The sequence below is a fragment of the Eublepharis macularius genome, chromosome 7 (assembly GCF_028583425.1).
Source record: "Eublepharis macularius isolate TG4126 chromosome 7, MPM_Emac_v1.0, whole genome shotgun sequence".
Lineage (NCBI taxonomy): Eukaryota > Metazoa > Chordata > Lepidosauria > Squamata > Eublepharidae > Eublepharis > Eublepharis macularius.
Window position 1 is genome coordinate 40136202 of NC_072796.1, and position 23529 is coordinate 40159730.

General features: G+C 42.0%; 1 protein-coding gene across 1 annotated transcript in view; it reads left to right on the plus strand.

Annotated features, from left to right (window-relative positions):
• The first annotated feature begins 5027 nt into the window (after window positions 1-5027).
• NEDD9 (neural precursor cell expressed, developmentally down-regulated 9) overlaps window positions 5028-23529 on the plus strand; it is a 73002-nt gene continuing 54500 nt past the window's right edge. The window contains exon 1 of the mRNA XM_054985158.1: window positions 5028-5227. Coding sequence (XP_054841133.1) covers window positions 5216-5227 — 12 coding nt within the window. The 5' untranslated portion in view covers window positions 5028-5215. The remainder of the gene's footprint in view (window positions 5228-23529) is intronic.

The following is a 23529-nucleotide window of genomic DNA, read 5'->3' on the forward strand; positions in this document are numbered from 1 at the left end:
TGTTCATTGCCGATAACTGTTCTTGCAATATTTTTATATCCTGATATATTTTCTTTTTGCCTCGTCTCTTTTTGAGCTGAATCTCTTTGGCTTTAATTTTTTCCATAATTTCTTGTCTTTTCTCCTCCTTTTTCCTCCTGTCTCTCACATTCAAGTCCATTAGTATCCCTCTGATCATGGCCTTATATGTGTCCCAAACCTTATTTGTCGATACTTCTTTATTCAAATTGTATTGCAAAAAGAACTTGGTCTCTCTTCGCAGCAACGCAATATTCTTTTCCGTTTGTAACAGGTCTTCATTTATTCTCCATCCTCTTCTTTTAGTATTCTTACCAAATTTCCACACAATTGGATTATGATCTGAGCCTACCTTTGGCATTATTTCCACCTCTTTAGTCCAGAGCGACAGTTCTTTGGAGGCCCAGATCATATCAATTCTTGATAGTGTAGAGTGTCTTGCAGAGTAATATGTATATTGTCTATTCTTGGGATACTGTCTCCTCCATACATCCTCTAAACTTTCCTGTTTCGTGATTGCAAAAAATGACTTTGGTAATAGTCCTCTTTTTTTTTGTGTAGTCTTAGATTTCTTGTCTTCCTCCAAATTTGTAACTCCATTAAAATCGCCTGCCAATATTATTTGGTCATAAGACAGTTCATCTAACTGTTTTTGTAAGTCCGTAAAAAAAATTTCTTTTGCACCATTAGGCGCATAAATTCCAATCACCAATGTCTTTTTTGAATTCCAAATTATTTCCACCACCAAATATCGAGCTTCAACATCACTGAACACCACTTTAGGCTGTAGTTCCTCCTTTATATACAACACAACACCCCTCTTTTTCTGTTTGGAGGCAGCTATAAATTGTTTTCCAAGTTTTGCCATTTTCAAATATTTTACATCTTGCTTTCTAATATGTGTCTCTTGTAGGCATACAATTTTACATTTCTGTTTTACAAGCCAGTGGAAAATAACCTTACGTTTACAAGGTGAGTTTAGTCCATTTACATTCCAAGATATAATTTTACACTCCATGATCAAGGTTTTGTGGGTTTTGGTAAGTCCTTTTCATTTTTACTAATAAAAGCCTCCATTTCCTGGCCAGATCTGATGCTCTTTCTTACTCCACCAAACTCAAATGTCAGTCCCTCTGGTATTTCCCATCGGTATTTTACTTTCATTTCTTTTAACATCTGGACTAGCTCTCTATATTTCTTTCTTTCCAACAACACCGATCTGGGCAGTTCCTTCATAATTCTTACCGCCTTTCCATCAACTTCTAGTGGATCCTGAAACTGTTTGGTCACAATTAGTTCTCTTGTATTTCTTGTCGTAAATTGCACAATCATATCCCTTGGTAACTTCCTCTGAGATGCAAATTTTGAATTAATTCTGTACACCACATCTAGGAGAGCTGCAATTTCCTCTTCCTCCTTCCCCAGGTACTCTGCCAAAATTTCTGTAATCTGCTCTCGGGCGGTCTTTTCCTCTGTTTCCAGGATCGAACGAAATCTTAGCTGTTTTTCCATTTGTTTACTTTCCGCGATGGTCACTCTCGCTTTCAGTCCTCTCATCTCTGTCCTCTGCAGATCCATCGTGTTTTCTACTACCTTCACTCTCTGCTGCGTATCTGATACGTCTTTTACCAGTTCTGCCATTTCCGATTTAAGTGTCTCTTTAAAGTCTCTAAAGTTTTTTGCCATCTCCTGTATCATACCTTTGAGCTCTTTATTGCCTTCTGTAACTTCAGAAACTTTTTTATCCAGATTCTCCATCGCAGCTTGCCACTCCTTCTTCGACATCGTGGGGCTAGATTTACCACACTCCCCCGAGTCTGCCCTTTTCCTTAAATCCGTGGCGCTGATTTATTACTTCCAATTGCTTTAAAAAGTCCCAATTTACTCAGTTTTTGTTAAAAGTTGTTTTGCTCAGTCCAAAATGTCGGGCGTTTTTTCTCTATGATTTTAACTTGAAGCAAACGCCCTTACCTTCTTCCAAGATGTCCTACTTCCTGTTTCCTTTAAGCCAAAACTTTGCCCTTCTCCGAAATGGCGAACTTCCACTTCCTGTATTAACACAGAGCGCCTCTTGCCAGTCTCTTTATGGTCCTGACGTACTTCCTGTTTCTTTAATGTTTGCAGCAGTTCTCGCAATATTCAAGCTTTCCCACAGTCCAGTATCTCTTCCCACCTCAGGTATGTAAACAATATCCAATTTTCCGCCTTAACTACTGTTTAAAATGTCACTTTTTAGATTTTCCCTTGCCGGAATCTTCCCCTTCACTTAATCAGTCTGTTGCAGTTTTTAAGTCCAGTTTTAAACTTTATTACTTGCTTAAATCTGTCCCGGTTTGAGAGATAGCAATCTTTACCTTCTTAAATGTCTTTTCTTGGGTTGTAATCGCTGCTTCTTTTAATCAAACGAATCCGTTTCCCTTGCTGCTTAACGAAGCTCGGGCATGCAGGTCTTATGCCAATACAATTGACTCCTGAGCCGCTGCAGAGATCTTAGCAAATCTGTCTTCGGGTGGGACCTCCAGGGTGGGAGGGAGCTCGTTGCTTAGAGCCCCCCACCACCCGAGATCGACGCGCCCTCAGATGCAGTGCGTACTTGCCTATTCTCCGCCTGAGAACAGGGGGCCGCGGGCAATCTGTGCCCCTCCAGCCTCCACAAACAGCGGCACGGACAGCTCAGCTCTTAGAGCTGCTTTAGACCTTCATGGATCCCGAACCGGAAGTGACTATTTCACATTCTACATGGGCCTGCCCTTGAAAGCATTTTGGAAGCTTCAGTTTGTACAGAATACAGATCCCCACTTGGCTGTGAGACCCTGGAAGCAGGAACATATTACTCCCATCGTGAAGCAGTTTCATCTACCACCCATTTGTTTCCAAGCCCAATTTAATATGTTGATATGGACCTTTAAAGCCCTGTAGGACTGGGTACATCCTCCCCAATATAAACTTGTGAGCCTGTGCTCTAGGGTTGCTGCTGGCCCTAGTCCTGATAAATCCTCCCTCAAAGGTCATAAAAGCACTCTGGATCCATTGATAGGCTGTGATGATGAGTTTTTATCATTTTCTCAGCTGAGGTCTAGATATAATTTGCCAGCTTTTCCTGAATGACAATATTTACAATTGCAACATTTGTTGATATTTAAATATGGCCCTGCAGCTTTGAGCGTTTCAGAATCTCCTCCATTTCTGGAAACTCTGATTGAATCAACATTGAAAATAAAATCTACTTTTTAATAAATACCTGCTGTTGGTTAATAAATATGAAATGCAGAGTCTCAGAGATGAATGGAATAGTGAATTAGATCGTCCAGTTCTTCCAAAGCAATGGGACATGTCTTTAAACTTTACACCTGTTGCTTCTATAGATCTTAAACTGTGACTTATTCTACAAAAAATTACATTTAGAGTACATTGGAACCACGGCACCTTTTAAATAAAGGATTAAGTACAGTGTCCAGTTGTTGGCATTATAACTTACAAGATGTGTCTCTTAAGCATATGCTTTGTGCTTGTACACATATTCCGACCTTTTAGGAGGAAGTCATTACTCATATTAATTTTGTATAAGAATACTAATTTATTTTTGAAGATGTTTATGTACTTTTAAATTATGTGTCTATCTCATGAAACCTAACCAATGGACCCACCATGCCCTTACAGTTGCTAAAGGACTTTTACTACAACCCTGGAAAGACAAAAGCCCGCTTCCTGTAATTCATTGGATTGAGGACCTTATAACCTTATCAACATTTGAACGTATCCCATATAGACAACAATTGTGTATGGACTTATTTTTAGATATTTGGAGACCTTTTATAGAAGCCATAAAAGCACTGGAAAGTGTCCTGCACCTTTCCATGCATTTTGCTGACAGAAACAAAGGTTGGAACCCCCTGTGCAATAATGCGTGGTTGCCTAGCAACATTCACCAAAGGCATTCCTTTTTTAAAGCTATGAAAGCTGCTTCTATTATTGTGGGTTTAGATTTTTCTGTAAACCTGATTTTTTTCCAAGTTTACTGAAACATCCATCTTGTCTGTTCGTGGCTCCAATCTTCAGATTTAAGTATCCACAGGTCTAGTAACGTGAATTAGATATATCGATTCTATTTTGAAATATTGGGGGAGGACTGAAATTGAAGTCTATGTCACTTTTGTTAAAATTTGAGTGCAACACCCCAAAGCATCTTGCAAATGAGGGGGGAAAAAACCTTCAACAAGAACCACAACAGGTAACAGGCAATTAGTGTGGTGTAGGGAGTAGGGTAACCGGTGAATTGGGTTTGATTCCCTGATCTGTCACAAAAATTCACTGGGTGACCTTGGGCCAGTGACTAAAGCTGCCAGCTCTGGGATGGAAAACTGCCGGAGATTTGGGTGGGGGGAAGTGGAGCATGGAGGGCTTGGGGAGGGTAGGTGGGGAAGGACCTTAGCAGGGTATAATGCTACAGAGTCCACATTCCAAAGAAGCCATTTTCTCCAGGGGAACTGATCTCTATTACCCCTGGGAGATCTGCAGTCACCGTGTGGCGATTGGCTACTCTAGGCCAGTCACATACAGTCAGCCTAACCTTCTTCACAGGGTGGTTGTTGCAGGGATAAAATAGAGGAGAGGAAAGTGGTGTAAGCCACTTTGTGTCCCCACTGGAAAGAAAGATGGGATATAAATGAAGTAAAGTGTTTTTTTTTTTAAAAGCACTCGTGCAGGCAGAAACCTTTTCCCACTTCAGGTAAGGACTGAGAAGTGAACAGTTCAGTAATGAATCCGGTTTGAGATCACAGGAAGTCACACTGTCGCGTCGCTTTAGCGATAAAAAAGGAGCCAAGCTGAACAGAAGGGAAGACATCTACGCGCAAGCTCCGCTTTCTCTCCTCAGCGGCGGCGGCGGCGGCGGCATCTCGCATTCCGAGGGGCTCATTCTTGCGGGGAGGGGGCGGCGCGAGGCTTCTACCTTCTTCTCCAGCCCGTCTGGCTCTCTAGCCAATAGCAGGGCGCTATGCAGATGAGCTCAGCGCTCAGCTCCTCGCAGGCACAACGAGGCGCCAGAGCCGCTGAAAACTTAGCCGCGCGGCAGCGAACTCGAGCGGCTTGTTTTCGTTTTCTTTTCACGGGGCATTCAATGGAGTGTAAAGCCCGCGCGATCTCGATGCGTTCGGACTGATTTCACTTTAGGGGAACTTGCTACGAGCTTGCAAGGATGAAGTACAAGGTAAGGGAATGAGTTGCTTGGGAAAGTTTTGGGGTTTTACGCCTTTCTTTCAATGTAGGGGTGGAAAAGGGTACTTTGGGCTGCCCATTTTTTTGCTCGCAAATCAGCTAGAGTTACTTCGGAGGGTACAGAAAGGACGGGCAGAGGACTCGTCTGATCTTTTCACCCTCCGGAAGATCGAAGCAAAAGTTCCCTCAAGTGTCTTTCAACAGACTTTTGCAAATCTCCGGCGTCTCCAGCTGTTACAGAAATAGAAGAGAGAAGCAAGCTTGACGTTAAGCTATTGTTAGCTGCCCTGTTTTATAGACTCTTTTTAATTCCATACTTTAAAATTCTCTTAAAGGGGGAGGGAGGGGGTGTTTTGTTGGCATTCTCAGAAAAGATTAGATCGATTTCTTCCACCCTCTGAAGCTATTTGACACTGTACTGTGGACGAACACGATGTTTGCATCCAATCACTTACTGTAGAGTAATCCCATTTAGTGCTGTTCGATTAGTGCTTTTAAGATTGAGATAATAATGACCAAGTTTGCTAGGAAGTCATTTCAAGGTGTGTTCTTTCCGAGTCAATGTTGTCTACCTACATTTTGTCATATGTTTATCCCGGCCCTATTTGTTTTCAGCCTGAGCTGTAGACAGGCAATTTGTTGGTTGGTTGGTTTTCACTTCATTTATACACTGCTTTTCTCCCCAATGGGAACTCAAAGAAGCTTACATCATTCTCCTCTCCTCTTATTTTATCCTCACAACAACCCTGTGAGGTGGGTTAGGCTGAGAGGGTGTGACTGGACCCGTGTATGTGTAAACCTTTTGAAGATATAGCAGAGGATAATTTATCCTGAGTTTGGAAAAGGATAACATAACATTGCTAACATAAGGAGATAAAACTTTTGCTTTACATGTCTGGAGTCACCCAGCCACAATCAAGATGGGTTTTTTTCTCCTGTCTTTCAGATGTAGCAACAATGAGATTGGTTGACATTTCCTGGATAGAAAATAGTTGGGCTATGCAACTATTTAGCTCTTGACTTAAATGGAGCCAGAATTTCACCGCCATTACATGTGCAAATGCAGATGATCTGGAGAGCTTTCAGCATTATTTATTTACTTAAATCACTTATACCCAGCCTTTCTCTCTAGTGGAGATCCAAAGCAGCTTATATAATTCTCTCCTCCTTTTTATCCTCACAACAACCCTGTGAGGTAGGTTAGGCTGAGAGAGAGTGATGGGCCTAAGGTCATCTAGCAAGCATCCATGGCAGAGTGGGGATTTGGACCTGGATCTCCCAGATCCTTTTCGAAAGATACATTTCCGTGCTTTTAAATAAGGCATTTAAGAGCCAGTGTGGGTTCAGATTTTTGAACGCTGTGTCACTTTTTCTTCTCCTAAGGATTAAAAGGGATAATCCTTGTGTACAGTGTTCCTGGAAGGAAAGGTGGGGATACAGATCGAACCTAAAATGTCAGGGCACGCACTTCTGTCGAGTTTTATATTCCCTGCAAGCAAAAATAAGCAAATGGCAAATCTGCACTCTTCAATCAGAGAGTGATTTCTTGTCTTACATTCTATTGTTTTATTTTTTATTATGCAAAAACACACTTGCTGCTTGTCATGGTACTATAAACAAGTCTGTGCAAAAAAAAAATTGGATGTATACTTGGATACAGCCACTATAATCCTTCTCCTCTCTGGGGTCGAGAGAATTCCAGGTTGTGCCCAGAAAAGACTCTCAGTCTCCAGGAACTCTGCAAAGAGCTTATCATGAAAGTGCTGAAGCGATCAGTCATAACTGTATGCTAATTAAAAATATCTGTGCAGAGTACAGGAATGCCCTGGGGACATCAAATTAGCAAATACATCAATTGCAACCTTGTTTTGTAGGACTTAAAGTGGGGGTGGGTTGAGGGAAGAGGACTGGAAAGTTTTATTATCTTGCCAAAGCACAGGAGACTTGTCAAGGTCAACATGAACCCCAGAATGTTAACAAATTTCTTTCCCTTATGCATGCACGCTGCAAGTACCACAACATTGTGAGTTAATTTGGCCACAGATTATGCTTGTATAATGTGTAGCACAGTGCTACTTCCAATCTATGATTGCAACCCCAAACAAATAAAGCAACCATAAGTCACGCCTGAAGGTACATTCCCTATGTAATATGCATTGCATGTGCCTTACCAGAACTTTCAGGTGTCCTCAAGCAATAGTTGGTTTTAGATAAAGAAATCAGTAACAAGCCAAAATTAAGTTTTTCTTTATTGTGTTCAGGGGCTGGGCTGTGACAGAAGCTGCTTGAAAGCAGTGCTTAAATGTCACGAGTACCTGGGGCTTCTATCTCCCCTTACTTCTTGTCATAGGCCCCATTAGCGACTGTTTTTGAAGGTATTGAGGGAGATATGATTTGGTTCTCTACGTCTATTCAAGGCCTGCCCTCATCTCTTTTCACCGTAAGGCCTCTGTGCCTGAGGAGGGCCATGTAGTTTCTAGCTCTTCATTACTTTGTTTACTTTCCCTAGATCCTCCCAGTGTTATGAGCCCAGGCAGGCTCTCTCTTTAGCCCGCTGATCACCTGCTTACCCCCCCTCCCTTTCCCCTATGTACTCTCTCCTGTCAGAGTCTCTTGCCAACACACCAAGAGTCCCTCCCAGCTGCCTCAGAGGTCTGGTTCATACACTGGCTGAGGGAACTTTTCAGCCAAAAGCCTCACTAACTACTTTGAAACTTTTCCACCTGGGACCATGTTGGGCTGTTACAGGACTGAGGCCACAAGAAACAGTATACAACTGTTGAACTCTCACAGAGAAATCTGCGGGAGAGGGATTTGGATGATTTCAACTTCAGTGGCCATCAAGATCCAAACTGGGTTCTTTCTGGTTGGACTGGGGGAGGGGGCTTAAGGTCATGTTGGGTTAGAGGAGGGGAAGAATGTCTGTCCCAGAAGAAATGGTAAAGCCTGGCTGGTCTCCCTGCTTTGTGTAGGTCAAGAACAGGGAAGGAAAGCAATTAACAAATTCCTGAAAGTTCCCTGTTGGCAGTAAGGGGCTGGCAGGAGGACAGGTTCCAGTTCAGAACAAAATGAGGTCCTAGTGAATGTTGCTTTGTCACACTGAGGAGAAGAAACTGGCTGTTGCGGAGACTTCACTGGCCAAGGAGAGTTTGGTCAGGGAAAAGACAGCCCTCCGTGCATCACAGGTGTCCTGTGCAGTTCACCTTACATCTCAGTTGATTTCTGTTCCCTGAGAGAGGTTGTGTTGGGTAAGTCCAGTGCTGGAGGCAGGTGGGGGGGAGTCCCTTTCTTGACACCATTGCTCGCAAGCAGAAGAGAGTTGTTGCAAGGTTCAGTTTTGGCTGCTGGCTTTGGTAACAGAAATAAAAAAAAACAGCACTCATGAGAATATAGGCTTCGTTTTCTCACTTCAGTACAATTAAGTAGGAGTAGGAGGTTGTTGGTCCCAGTACAGCTGGCAGTGTGAACTGTGAACTGAAGACTTGTGTAAATGCATCCATAAAACCAGGCTCACGTAACACTGGTATCTCTATTGCTTTTCCAGCCAGCTTCCTTACATGGTTGCATCTTTTGTTTGTAGAAAGACCAGTGGTCCACTGCTGAAAGAGAAATTCAAGAAGCACTGATTCTTTTTGAAAGACCTTCTAAGTGTCTCCATTTTCTCTAAAAGTGATGCTTTGGAATATAAACTCCACATCAATTAGATGAAGGCCCTGCAAAACTCCTCAGAGGTGTTCCATAATATAATATATTCTACTTCAGTATGTGTGTATATATGTATGTATACGTAGGTGTAAAGAGCCCTGTGGCGCAGAGTGGTAATCTGCAGTACTGCAGCCCAAGCTCTGCTCACACAACCTGAGTACGATCCTGACAGAAGCTGGGTTCAGATAGCTGGCTCAGGGTTGACTCAGCCTTCCATCCTTCTGAGGTCAGTAAAATGAATACCCGCTTTCCTGGAGATAAAGTGTAGAGGACTGGGGAAGGCAATGGCAAACCACTCTGTAACAAAAAGTCTGCCAAGAAAACGTTGTGATCGACGTTCCCCCCATGGGTCAGTAATGACTCGGTGCCTGCACAGGGGACTGACTACCTTTACCTTTTACTTCAGTCATTTGTACAATTCTCTGGGGGTGTAGTTTCTGATGACCAGTGGGAGGGGCTAAAACAGAGGTTGTTAGGGGGTGGGGCTTGTTTCCCTACCATTCCTTCCATAATTCAAGCATTGCTTGAAGGGCAAGTAGAAGCATCATTGAGCTTGATGAGTATTGGAAAGAGTTCTTTTGGGGAATATGTCAGAAGAAAAGCAGGAGTTCACACATTTTGGCTGGACTTGGTAGCCAGCCATTGTTTATGGTTAACCATCAACCATGTCGTTTTGTGACCTGCACAGAAGATGGATGGGTAGATCTCTGATTCTGCACTGTGCTTTGGAAGAATTAGTGAGGAATGTGGGTGGAGGGAGGCCATATTTTGTTTACGAGGCACTGTGAGCTCCTCTGAAGAATATTTTGGAAGGCAGCGGTTGGCCGAGCTCTTCCTCAAGTTCCAGGTTCAGCTGCGAATCGGGATCCATTTCAGATTTTAGGCTTGTTGCCCATGGGATGTTTGGTCTCTCCAGAGCATAGTATGAAATCAGAAGAGGAAAGAAATGCTCTTTGAAGAAAGGGAGTGGCAGTGCCCCTAGTATCTTTTAAGAAAAAGCTTGTTCACTATCCATCTTCTGGGAAGAGTCACTGATGAATGATTTCTGTGGTCTAGTGGGGGAATGTCTCACTGATTTCCTATGATGTTCCATACAATCACTTGACAGACGTTGTAAAAATATAATATTGTTTACTTCTTTGGTCCCCACAATTTTGACTTTAAAAAAAGGGCATTCGGCCACTGATTGCAGTTGGATATTGGATTGCCAAGTAGTCTGTTTGTGGTTGCAAAGCACCTTGACGTTTCGGGTCCTTCTTTTCTAGCTGTCCAAAGAGATGATCCTATTTCATATGTAGTGTTCAAAACACTCAGGGAACATTAAAGGAGTTATTTCAGTCAGCAAAAATCTTCCGTGTTTCATCCAAGTTAGTTAGAATTGAAACTTTGGATCAGAAGGTCAGTCTGTAATTCTAGATGGAGCAGGATAGACAAAGGAAAGGCAAGAACTACGAAAGACAAACGCTTTGGGGCTTCCATAAAGCAGTCTTGCTAGACTAGCATGTTTACTTTTCCAAGGCAGTTTCAAGCATTTATTGAAACAATGTTCTCAAGCAGAAATCCACCAATCGCTTCCTCTGGAGTAGATCTATTTACTTCAGTGACACTACCCTGAATTGTTTGTGATTTTCGAAGTTGATGCAGCCTGAAGAAACTGTATCTGTAACTTTTCTTTTAAAACAAACAAACAAGCCTGGAAAATGCATGTATTGCATCCTGTCATTTTTGTTTGTGTAATAGAATCACTCACCGTTTAGGATCATAGCCCATGTTGTTTAGGTTTGAAGCTCTATAGAGTGTCCTGGGTTAAGTCACTGTCCTTCGGGACCCATCTTATGGATATTTCCCTTAAATTCATTCTTAATGGAGCAGTAAAACATGTTGAATATTTATTTATTTACATGATTTGTAGTCTACCTTTCTCACTGAGACTCAAGGTTGATTACACGTAAGTCAAATGATCAAGAGCTAGTACATTAAATAAACAAAACACTAGGGTATGCATTGCAGAAATTTGAAATGAAGCATACATTTGAATACAGGAATATGGAGATGAAATAAAATATAAGTAACTTGATGTGACATTAAATGATGTGGAGACTGTCCAGGAGGAGGATATCTTCATCATGCAACAAGCTACTCAGCATCATGTAGCTGTTCACAAGCTGAATTTCTTTCAAGAGTTTCCCGTTTTTGTATAAGAAGGCTGGTTCAGTATAGTGGTTAGAGGGTTGGACTAGAAGCAGGGAGACCTTAGTTCTACAGTGAAACTCACCGGGTGTCCTTGGTCTAGTCACTGTCTCTTCAATCCTAATCTAGCTAACCCTACCTGAATTTTGTAAACATTGAATAGGGAAGGGAGAAAGCGGCAAGTAAAGTGACCTGAACTCCTTGGTGGAAGGGTGAAATAAAATTGCAATTAGGTAAAAATCTTGTCATAAAGTGCATATAATTGAAAGCATGGAGGTATATGAAAGCAACGATCCTTGCTTAAATGAGCTTCTAACCTTCTTCATAATAACAAAGCTGGCTGCGGTGATGCTGGGCAAGACTGGTGGTCTTGCTGTTCTTACAGTTGTACGTTTCAAAGGTTTACAAGTTAGCTGGAAAAGTGCGATATCAAATTCCTTCACCTGATTCATATACATTATTATTCATATATAACCTGCCTTCCAGTATTTCCATATTGAAGATGAACATGTGGCCATCCATGTACAGTATTCTCACTGCCAGATCCTATTGGCAGCTTGTGCACTGCTTGGAGCTTTTATGTTCATGAGCATGCGTTATACACATGTGCAGTAGTCAAGATGCCTTGGTATTTCTCTCAGATTTTTAATATTTGCAGACCCTGGGTAGGACACTAGATTCTGAAGAATGGTAGTTTTTGTTTATGTAACAATTTTTGAAAGCATTCCCAAAGTCTCCCAAAGGTAAAGTGGTGGAAAGTGACATCAAGTCATAGCTGACTTATGGCAAACCCTACTGGGGTTTTCAAACCAAGAGGTGATAGAGGTGATTTGCCATTGCCTACCTCTGCAACCCTCGTCTTCCTTGCAGGTCTCGCATCCAATTACTAATCAAGGCCGACCCTGCTTAGCTTCTGAGTTCTGATGAGATCAGGCTTGTTTGGGCTATCCAGCTCAGAGCAAAGGCAAAATAGAGATAGTGATTTTCCAGGGACAAAAAATAGGACTGGTTGGTATGATGAAGGCTAACATAAATTAAAGCACTTGAACATGGGGGAACTGCCATTTTCCAAAGGTAGGTTTTTCTTAGTCACCCTGTGGAGTAGCAGCATTGCAGACTTTGGCTGATGTAGAAGGGAAGTCACTTCCAGGTCTGCACTTACAGTATTGTTAAGGGCCACTTGCCACAGCAGAACTTCATTGACACAACTGCTCCCATAAGCTATTCCCATGAACAAAAACATACAATATGGAAAAGATTTATGATCAGTATCTTCTTGCAAATCTCTCCTGTGTTCTTAAGCATACCAAAGTCTGACATGCACAAACAACTGGTATATAATTCTTTTCCACTCTATGATTTGTTTTTAATGGAAATGACTTCTGGGAGCAGTCCTGAGACGTACAATTGTGTAATTTGGGATGCAGCTCTAAGCTCTGTCTTCTGGGAACCAGCAGCAGCCACCCGACAAGGGAGTAGCCAGGAGAATTTGGCCAGAGAGAAAGAAGCTGGGGTGGAGAAGTTTGGGCATGAATTCAGACAAGTGGCAAACTGGGTGTGGAGAAATGTTTGTGGGCCAGTTTGGGGCATGTCCCCACAACCTGGACCAGATTTGCTTCTAAGTTTAACCAAAATGACTACAAGACAGGATTTCCCAGGGGGATAGTATGTCTTTCAGAAGGACAGAGCTATAGAACTATCCCCTTTTTTGCCTTGGAGAGGTCTACTGTACTGGGTGTATCGTATAAAATGCTAGTGTTCTTACATTTAGAGATGTTAAAGAGAATACAAACCCAGGGGTGTGTGATTCATCTTATTGGACTGGAGCCAGACTAAATTTTCCATCTGTGGACTGGAAATTTCCTGCTTCCCCCTCCCACTGCAATCCAGTGATCTCCAAGAAATGCTGCACCTCTGGGCTAAGGGACCCTGAGGGATGACATGAAGGGGGGTATACAGCAGGGAGGGGAAATTGGTGGGAAATGTCAGTTTGATCTAGATCCAGCCCACTGTAACAGATATCAGGTAACAAAGCAATGAATCTGAAATGTGATATGAAAAGTAAATTTGTCATAATAATTGCAGAGTTTTAAGGAAAGTGAACAATATATGACCATACATCTTGCAGTTGGGAAATAGATACATGACTATTTTATCCGTACCTCAGATAGAAAGTTGCAGAGAGAGGTTGGATTAGCTTATGTTTGAAAGGTATTTAGTAGACACTGAATTTGGTTTTTGAAAAGCCTCCAAACTTCAGAAGTTGGAGAGGACCTTGAAGCTGCAGCCATGGAACTGTAATTAAATTCCACAAGGCCCCCCTTTCATTGCTGCTGTACTATGAAAGGGCAAAGGGGAAGAAAGGCTTGTATATGCAGATTACTTACAACTAACAGCTTTACAGCTTGTTATACAACTGCTATGGTTTTAGGAAGTGCAGGATATTCATGAAGAGCTCAAGTTCTGAAATGGTCCTACATTGCAGTCTTAAGCCGAGTTATACCTTTCTAAGTCAGTTGAAATCAGTGGGATTAGAAGGAGGTAACTAACTGCACATTGGATGGGACTTCTGTAAGTCAAGGAAGAGGGAAACCACAGTTTCTGACTTCCCTGAGTTTGACCAGAAAAAAACAGCAGCTTCTCTTTCTAGTACCTTTTAATCCTACCCTCCTCCAAGAGCTTTGCAGGCACATAGCTCCCACTTCCCTCATTTTATCCTCACAAGAAATCTGTGAAATAAGTGAGAATGACTAGCCCTAAGATCACTCTTCATGCCTAAATGGGGGTTTGATCCTGGGTCTCCTAGAGCCCCATCTGACACTCTAACCACTTGGATTCTATTTACTCTCATGGCAAGTCTGTGGCCAGGCAAGGAACAGAAAAGGGTGGTGGCGGCTGCTGGGCATTTGGACATGTAGCATGGTGTATAGCCAAGGAAAAAAAATACAATGGAGTTGCCTGTTGCATGATGGGCTCCATTGGCGGTTTTTGTACCACATTCCATCCCTAGCAACTTGGGGAAACATCTCAGGTTGAGGATGCCCTGATGCAATGGAGGCCATTGCTCCTATATCTTTAATGGGTGTGCCGATGAGGAAATCAGCAGGTGCAGCTTGTCAGGTAGAGGTAGAATTGCTTCCTGCCTCTGTGTATCCCCAAAGCCTAACATCCTAGTTCAGTCAAGGTACTGAACAAAACACAGAGTAACTGGCCGAAGAGAGAGGTTTCCTTCCATAGTATTCATAGTATAGTATTGCACTATATGCAAATATGGAGAGGTCACACAGCTGTACTTTAGAACCAAACAATGAGGTGCAGATTTAGAATTTGTGTAGTGAGACCTATGAAATGCCTGGAAACTAGAGATGCTTTGCTTTGAGATGTGGTGAGAACCTTATGGACAGAGATTTAAAGTTCAGGCTGCCCAAAAACTAGGCTGAAACTGGTAACTAGGCTGAAGTTAAATCCCACAAAGATGGAGGTCCTGTACTTGAGCCATGGGGGGGGGCAGATATGGGGATTCAGCTCCCAGCCTTTGAGGCGGCACCACTTGTGCTCGTTTCATCGGTCAGGAGCCTTGGTGTGATGCTGGACTCCTCCTTGTCAATGGAGGCCCAGGTCAAGGCAGCTGCCAAAACTGCCTTTTTCCATCTCTGGCAGGCCAGGCAGCTTGCCCCCATCTCTTAACCCATGACCTAACGACAGTGATCCATGCAACAGTCACCTCCAGATTAGATTACTGTAACTTGCTCTACGCAGGGCTTCCCTTGGGCCTAACCTGGAAACTGCAGCGGGTCCAAAATGCTGCTGCGCGTGTCCTGACAGGAATTTCATTCAGGGCACATGTGTCTCCAACTCTGCAGCAGCTGCATTGGCTTCCCATGGAGTTCCAGATCAGGTTCAAGGTTCTGACCTATAAAGCCCTAAACGAACTGGGACCAGCATACCTGAGGGACCGCCTCTCCCTGTATGTACCTCAGAGAGCTCTTAGATCTGCAGGTAAACACCTACTGGTGGTCCCTGGCCCCAGGGAGGCTTGGCTGGCCTCAACCAGGGCCAGGGCATTTTCTGTCCTGGCCCAAACCTGGTGGAACTCTGTCGGAAGACACTCGGGCCCGCCAAGATGTTCTATCTTTTCGGCGGGCCTGTAAGACAGATGTTCTGCCAGGCATATGGTTGAGGCCAGCACTGGATCCATCTAATTAGCATCCCTGCCGGTCTCCTGCCAGTGGGGGGGGGGGAGCGGAAAGCATATGGTCCATCTGCCCCCATGCTTGAGGAGTTAGAGTTTCACCAACCCACACCTCCACCCTTCCCTTGTGTATGGTGGGCAGGGAAGGGGAAGGGTGCCCCATCTGGAATGCCGGAACCTGTTTGCACTGAGATGTATTTTATTGGTTTTATCTATTGTTATTTATTTATGATTGTAACCCGCCCTGAGCCTGCTTGCGGGGAGGGCGGGCTAAAAATCAAATCAATCAATCAATTAATCAAACTACATGTTGGCCATCTGTCTTATAGTAAGGCAGTTTGTCTGTCTTGCCTAGTACTGTCTACTTGCACTAGCTTTCTGAAGCCTTAGCCAACAACTTCTGCTGGAGATTATTGGGGTGGAACCTGGGGCCTTTACACCTCACCTCCAAGACTGCTACTGAGCCTTTCTCTGTAAGGGAAGTTAGGGAACTTACAGCAATAAGTTTGTGCTGTCGCTTTAAGATTCAGAAACTGATTACACAAGCAGGAGTTCGCATTATACAAGGCAAGGGGTGTGCATTTGTTGCTAGTGCATGAAATAAGAGGTATCGATTATCTATTTTTAGGTAATTTGTAGGGAAGTGAAGGAACTTAAACAAATTGGTTTGAAATGCATTGCCGTTTGGACTGCAGCATCAGTCTTAAATACAAAGTCTTCATGCCAAGGCAAACAGAACTGTGTCACTGGGAAGAATTACTGTATTTCTAACCATAAATGCTTGCAAAAAGCTGTCTGTAACCAAGGCAATGAAAGACCTGAAGCATTTCAGGATGTAGAAGGGGAAAGAATGGCATGTACTTTGCTCACCAAAACCCCAGAGTAGTGTTTATTCCGGACATTCCAGATATTACCCTGTGACTGTCCAGGAACAAAATGTTGTAAAGGAGATCGGTAAAAATAACAGCCTGATTTTGCAAACACAGTAGCTTAGACTACTCAAATTGCTTGATATCTGAAAGGTTGCATCTTATGCACAACATTGACTCCAGAGAAGAAAAATAATTAATAAAGGTATCAGTTACTATTTTGTCATCCCTAATAAGTACAGCATGTGATACTTCTCCCATTACAGGGCTGCATCCTGATGAAGTGGATGGAAGATGAATGTACAGTACATTCTGGGCAATCTATTTTAGCATGAGTGACCAGAACAAATGCAAACTAAAATGTTTCAGGGGATGTTCCTAATTTGAATTACATGAGCATTCTCATTTATTTGGATGCCCTGGAGAATGCAAAGAGTGTTTGGCTAAAATAGGAGCAGTGGTTTCATGAAGATTCATTTACATGAGTAAATGAGGTTCTACTGCTGCTATTTCATTGTATGAATGTATATATTAAGAAATGGAATTGTATAAAGCAACTGCGGATCTTTCTAAGGTTCTTGAGTACTCATTTTCAAAATGGTTGTTGGAAATATGAAGGCAGTTTGCCCTTTCTAGTGGAAATGGTGTTGTTTATTTGGTTAATTCATATTTCCCATTCCCTCTTCCACCAAAGAGCTCAGTTCTGAAAGGCATGTTGGACAGAGGGATGTGGTTAAGGGTTCTTTCACCCCAGAACTTGAGAGCAAAGCAAAGATTTGAACTTCAGCCCAACACTAGGACTCAAAGCACATGGGAAAGAACTTGGGCTTGGAAGACGGTAGCTTCCATCAGATTGTATGACTTCCTGTATCCTGGAGACCTTCCAAATCAACTCTGGATTTTTAAACATTAGATTTCTTTATAACACTTTATAACAAATATTTCCAAAGTGGTTCATTGAAATAAAAGATAACAAAAATTAATAAAGCCCAATCAACAGTAACAACAAAAGCGAATAATAGATTTCGCAGAATAACACTTTCCCCAGGTGTGTTTGTCCTAGTCAAAACACACAAAGCTCCTAACAGGGCCCTTGTTGGCAGTTGAAAAGTGTGGGAAAGACTGCAATCTCTTGTGATGAGTCTCATCTTGACCCAAGCAGGAAGATCTGTGCAGAAAAGCCGGATTTTGGCATTTGTATCTCCTGCTGGAATTGTCTGATGAATTCAGACAGTTACACTTACATCCTAGTGTAAGTGAGCTCCATTTGCATTGAATTGCATTCAGTGCAGTACAAATGGTGGTGGGGATTAAATTCAACCAGTTTTATCACAAAATCTCACACAATCCCTCTCCTTATTACATCCCCCAACCTTCTGTACATCCAAGTTCTATGATCCTGTTTAACCTTTTTTGGTAGATCCCCTCCTTTTTTCTCCAACAAAAAATCTAGTTGAATTCAACCCCAGATGTGGAAATCTTCTTAGGTGGGTGAGGGGAAGGAAGAGAGGTGAAAGGCAGAAAATAAATTTCACAGGTTGGGTCCCAACTAAAAATTACAGCATTATAGTTCCTTTAAAAAGTCATGTAGAAACCATTATGGTTTCATCCTATGGGTCTACATTTGTCCCTGCATATAACCTGTATGAATGGATTATAAATTCTTATTAATGTACATTGATTTTTTCTGTGTTAGAGTGAGGCTTCTTTTAAAGAGCAGATAGTGATTTACCCATTGAGAATATGGTGCTTATTGTTCAGAACAACTCCTGTTGGTCTGAACAGCTTGATTTATACATATTAAAGCCAAAAAGCAAAGCCTTTTGGCATGTGAGGACTTGAGTCTGACAGGCATTTGCCTAGCTCAGGCTGTTCTTTTAAAGTGACAGTTTTCTTTCTGTTCCTCAGTTTTGAACTGTAGTGGAAATTGCCACCTATTTAAAAACGATTTAATTCCCTAGTCTGCTTTAATATCTGGATGTAACGTCCAAATTAGAGGAAACAGCATTGTTAAAATTAAAGCCAACAAACACAGTTTCTGTAGGATGATGAAAATAGCCCAACTTTTTGTGTCTGGGAAGACGACTGCTCCTGCTCTTTTGAAGTTTGTCTTTTACACCCATTCATTCATTCATACAACCAGGCTGGATGATTAGTATGCTTCAAAAGAGGGGAGAATTGAATGGATTTAGCTTACATGAATGTAGTCAGCATATTAAGAGGCCTTTCTTAAGATGTGCCCCATTGACTGGGAAGTTGAAATTTCAGCGGGAAACTGTGACTCACAGAGACAATAGCCTTTGAGGCATGCTTAAAAATCGTGGGAATAAGGCTTGCTTCCAATAAAAGCCATGTAAAAACATTTTTTGAAGGACTGGTAGGTGGAGAACCTGAGGATATGATGTCTAATCCATAGGATCAAGCAGACTCTATGCAAAAAAGTCTGTCATTTATAAACAGCAGACTGAATTTGTGAATTCTTTCTCTTGCTAATTTTATATAGGATTAAAATGTCTGAGGTGATCAGTTGACTGGGAGTTTCCACATGTTGCTCCTTGACCAGAAGATTCTGAAGGATTTCTCCACCTCACCCCCATACTGAAGATTAAGCTTATAAAACTTGTCCTTCTCTAGATAAACTGTTCCTGACAAATTATAATGCTTCACAGATATAACGGGGATGAGAAATGGATTCTCTTAGAAATCCTGAAAACTATTGTGTGTTTGGTATCAAGTGTATATGTTTTTTTCTGTAATGCTCATTAGATTAAAGTTTAGGCTCAGTGTAGGCCTTGGCCTCTCCCTTGTTAAAGCAGACAAATATACCACCTCAAATATATTTCCACTCTGACACTACCTAAAATATTGGCAGATAATATGCCATATAAGATTTAATGTTATGTCTACATTAATGGCTGGTTAACACAATACTTTTTTCTGTGAGCAAGCAGTTCCAACTTTCTCTGATTGTGCTGAAAAATGTGGTGAACTTCTGGTCCACAGATATAGTCAGCTGAAATTCCCATGACTATGGAAAACAAACATTGCATAAAGTGTCAACCACACTGAATACAGTTCTTAGATTCTCTTCAGCCATATTTTAATTGGTTTCTTCCAACATGGTTTTGGGATAAGCATATGTTAAGTTGACCTTTTTTTTGACATATTGTTTGTTGGAAAAATACATCTTGAGAGCAGAGAACTTCAGCCATGAAATATGTGAGTGCTGAATTTTCTTCAGAATGTTTCTGTTGTTTTCTAGTCTGCTTTTTCCGTTCAGCACCCAACATGCCATCTCCTTTCACCAAGAACTTCACTGATTGCTTTAGGGAATGAAGTTGGGTTTTCCACATGCCTCTGGTTTTTGGTGTGGCATGGTTTTAATCACAGTGAGATCATATTTGGTTTGTTCAGTTCCCCGCATTCTGCTGCTGCCTTGGTTTCCCCCCTCTTTTTCTCTGTCCATAGTATAGTAAACAAATGCTGTACTCTTAAAGCCCCTTTTACTTTCATAATTAAGGGGAAAACCCCTGCAAGAATGGGCAAGGTATGGAGAAGGGGTTAAATATGTATAGAAAAATACTCTGAGCTCGTTCATGGCATTTCCAAAAGCTTGACTAGTTTGAGCATGGCGCAAAGGGTGACGTTTTCTTTTTTTCAAGAGATTTGTAAGGGCACCTCATTACAGCATGGCTAACATTTCCCTGGCAAACTCTGTGGAGTTCTGGAAATGTGATCAAAAAGCCATTAGAACATCCAGGTTGCCTCTTCTTGCCTGCAGTGCATGCTTCATCACACATCTGTGTGTGCACCTACCAATGCCTGCGTCTTGAGGTAAAGTTACATAGGTTCAGTTGAGGGGAAAGTATTGATAAAAATTTCTACACATAACCTCTCTGACATGTTTAATTAGTGCTGAACCAAAATGCCCTCTTACTCATAGCTTTAGCACCTTGTTTGTTCGCAAGCAACACATTTTTGGGTAGGGAGAGCATCTTAGTAATTGTTCATAGGCCTGTGGAGCAGTCACCTCATTCACAGTGGCAGTGCTGCTGGTTACTGTTTCTTTTCTTTTTTTTTAATTTAGAAGATGCTGAAGTGGCTTCATGATGTATCATAGCCAATGAAATTTGGCTATGTGAGATGACACAGGAAGCCACATCAGAGTTTAGCTAGAAGGCATTGCTCCCTTTCCCCACTCTGACATCTTGTGGGTACCGAGAAAAACTGATGCCACCACCAGAACCATACAAACAGGTAGCAGCAGCGGAAAAAGTGAGTGTGAGCACAATTTTGTGAACCCTTTTGCATCCTCAAAAGCCAGACTAAAACCTCTAACAAGAGTTGTTTTTTATCATTAACATCATCCTCTGTAAGCCAGAGCACAGTGTGCCAAACTTAGAAGCACTAGTAGGATTCCTGCCGTACAAGAGGCTCCAAAAAATATACACCTCAAGTAAAAGCAGTGTTGTTTGTATTCTGGGTCTTTTTTCTCACACACCATTGCATGTGGATATATTCTCATGGACATCTGGGATCTCTTAAGAGTATGCTCAGAAATGGGTGTGGCTGGTGATGTATGAGGATTGGAGTATCGTTTGTTGGTTCTGTGACAATATGAGAAAAGAGAATTTTAAAAAAACAGAACCTCATACAGAAATCTGTTTTCAGTTTGGAAGCTTGTGTTTATATATGTGCCAGTGCACAGTGGTAGCTGCTTGGAAATCCATTTTGTAGGCAGAGGTATAAGGAATAGGTTGTAGCTGTGACAAGGCTTCCCTATTCAGTTGTGATTATTTCAACTGTTCTTTTTCAGGTTGTTTGCTTGACATAGTTGGTACCATTGTAACCTTGATATGGGGTTAGGTGGGGCATTACACATTAAAGACTTAACTGCAGAAGTGATTGCAATGGATCCCGTGTAAAAGGCCAAATAAGAGAATGTCACATGGTTTCAGTGTTACATGGGATGGAGTTGCCCAACTTGGGGTGTTTTAACAGGCATTACTGGATGTGTGACATGTCCATGTAGCTGTGATATGAAAGGATGAAGTTAGTGGGTTGAGAAGCAGAACAAATACCACTCGGGTTTTCCCACAGCCTGTTCAGAAGCTAACTTAAGCCTTCACCTCTTGCTTCCACTTCTATTATGACTATAAGTAACTTAGAGTTTCCCAACTTTTTCTGTCCTTCTGTGCTAAGTTTCTACTCAAAGGTTTCAGAACTCTCCCTTTCGTTTTGGCGATGTAAAATAGCCCCCATGTGTTGCTGGCTCAGTTTTCCAGTTATGAGAAAGGGCAGCCTAGCTCGAGCGGCACATTGAACTCCTTTCAATCTAGTGCTGTAGGTAAGCAAACAGTCCATTATTTTTTCCTGGTCTTTTCCTACTGACTTCCTGTTTAGTACATTTTAATCCCACCCTTCTTCCAAGGAATTCAGGGTGGTATATCTCATTCTCTCTTCCTTATTTTATCCTCATAACAACTTTATGAAGTAGATGAGTGGTCCAAGGTCACTCGGCAAGCTCCATGGAAGAAGAAAGTTTGAATCCAGGTCTCCCAGGTATGGCCATCATGTACTAAGTACACTCACAGATTAGGAAACAACTGTCATTCTTTAGCAAATCTTGGAATCAAATAAGGATCATTTCATTTCCTTACCTCCTCTCTCCCCAGTGTTCAGCAGCCCTTTACCAGAATTTACCCAAATGCCTTTTCTTATATTATGAAGAACTAGAAAACAGCTGGAGTAGATGACAAGGTAGAGAGAGAGTCACTGGCAGGATGGCAAAGGGTGTTAGCCCTTCATGAAGATGGAGCCATGTCATTAGCAAGAGAGGAACTTAACACAGATCTTAACACTCCTTGAAGACGAGTATGTGCTGTGGAGAAAGGTCTTATATGAGGGATGGGGGAAAGATATAAACTATGCTACCACCTTATGCTGCAGTTTGCAGCACGATCTTGCCCCTGTTCTAGTGTAGAACTGTCTTCCCAGCACTGAAGAGAGCCCCTGTCTGAATCATAGTTATTTGTTCCATAAGTTGTCTACTAAGAAAATACATACATGAAAGCAGTAATCCTTCAACAGAACAGTTCTGAAGTCTGATTCATTCCAGTACGGCATCAAAGTTTGGAGCAGGAGTGTGAAACATCTGGAACTTAATTATCTTGCTGGATATGTGCCTGCCACACCTGGAAAACCAGACTGCCATTGCTTGGTTAATCCTGGAAGTGAATTTGGGTTACTATGCCAATGCAAGTATTAAGCAGGGTTGTTTTTTTTAAAAAAAATGCTAATTCAAAATACAATTAACTACCATCAATGAGAGTGCATTTTGAATCGCATTTTGATTTTTGTTGCTGAAACTTACCAGTTCATCACACTAGATTCAGATCTTCATACTTTTCTTAACATACATGAGACAGTTTAGTGGAACGATGAATTGAGATACTTGCTTTTCTGCAGCCTGGGCCAAAATCTTTCCACACTCTGTTGCCTCCAGACAACTTGGCAGCACTGAGGTTCACTCGACTGGCAGCCCCTGCCTTGGAGATGCACAGGAATGAAGTGGCTGAGTATTCAGCAATCAGCGCCTTCTCATGGTTGCTGCCAAGGCTTGGATGCCTTCACTTTTTATTTGCTTTAAAAATACGTCTTCCAATATTTTGGAGGGGTGAAAATGACATAGTGCCAAAATAAAATGCACAGAATTGGGGGATAGGTACTACAAAGAACACCCTCCTCCTCACTTCACAGAACAATTGTAAGAGTCACTTTGTATAATACCAGTTTGCACATGCTAAAATTCTTTCATTTTATGCAGGGGTATAGCTGGGCTGGGTGCACTGCTCTACCTGCAGCACTGATTTTAAAAATGTATGCATTTTAATTTGAGACGGAATTTTTTAAAAAATTGCAAAAAAATCTTTAAGGAAGTTTTGGCGCTCATAAGTATTGCTGTCTATGTGGTGGGATGTATACAAGCCTCAGTTCTCATAGAACCTCCTGGTTTCTAAGTACAGATCTGTTACACACAAAGCTTCAGTAGTTTTCTTCCTGGAGAATACAATACAATAGGCACTTTATCCCAGGGTGGGGGAAGGGGAAAGTTGAAAGGGAGGTTGAAGTTGTAAAAAGAACTAATGCAAAACTGACAGCCAGCTTCTAGACCATAGATGTTCATTGTCAACAGGCACAATAGAATATGAGCTCCTTTATCTTGTATGCTGACCCAGCTATACTTCTGACAGCTGCTTATTCTTAAACTTGCAGGGCGTTATCTCATTTCCCCTCCCCCACTATACCTTTTCCCCCTTTCCTTAAAGCCCAAAAAAG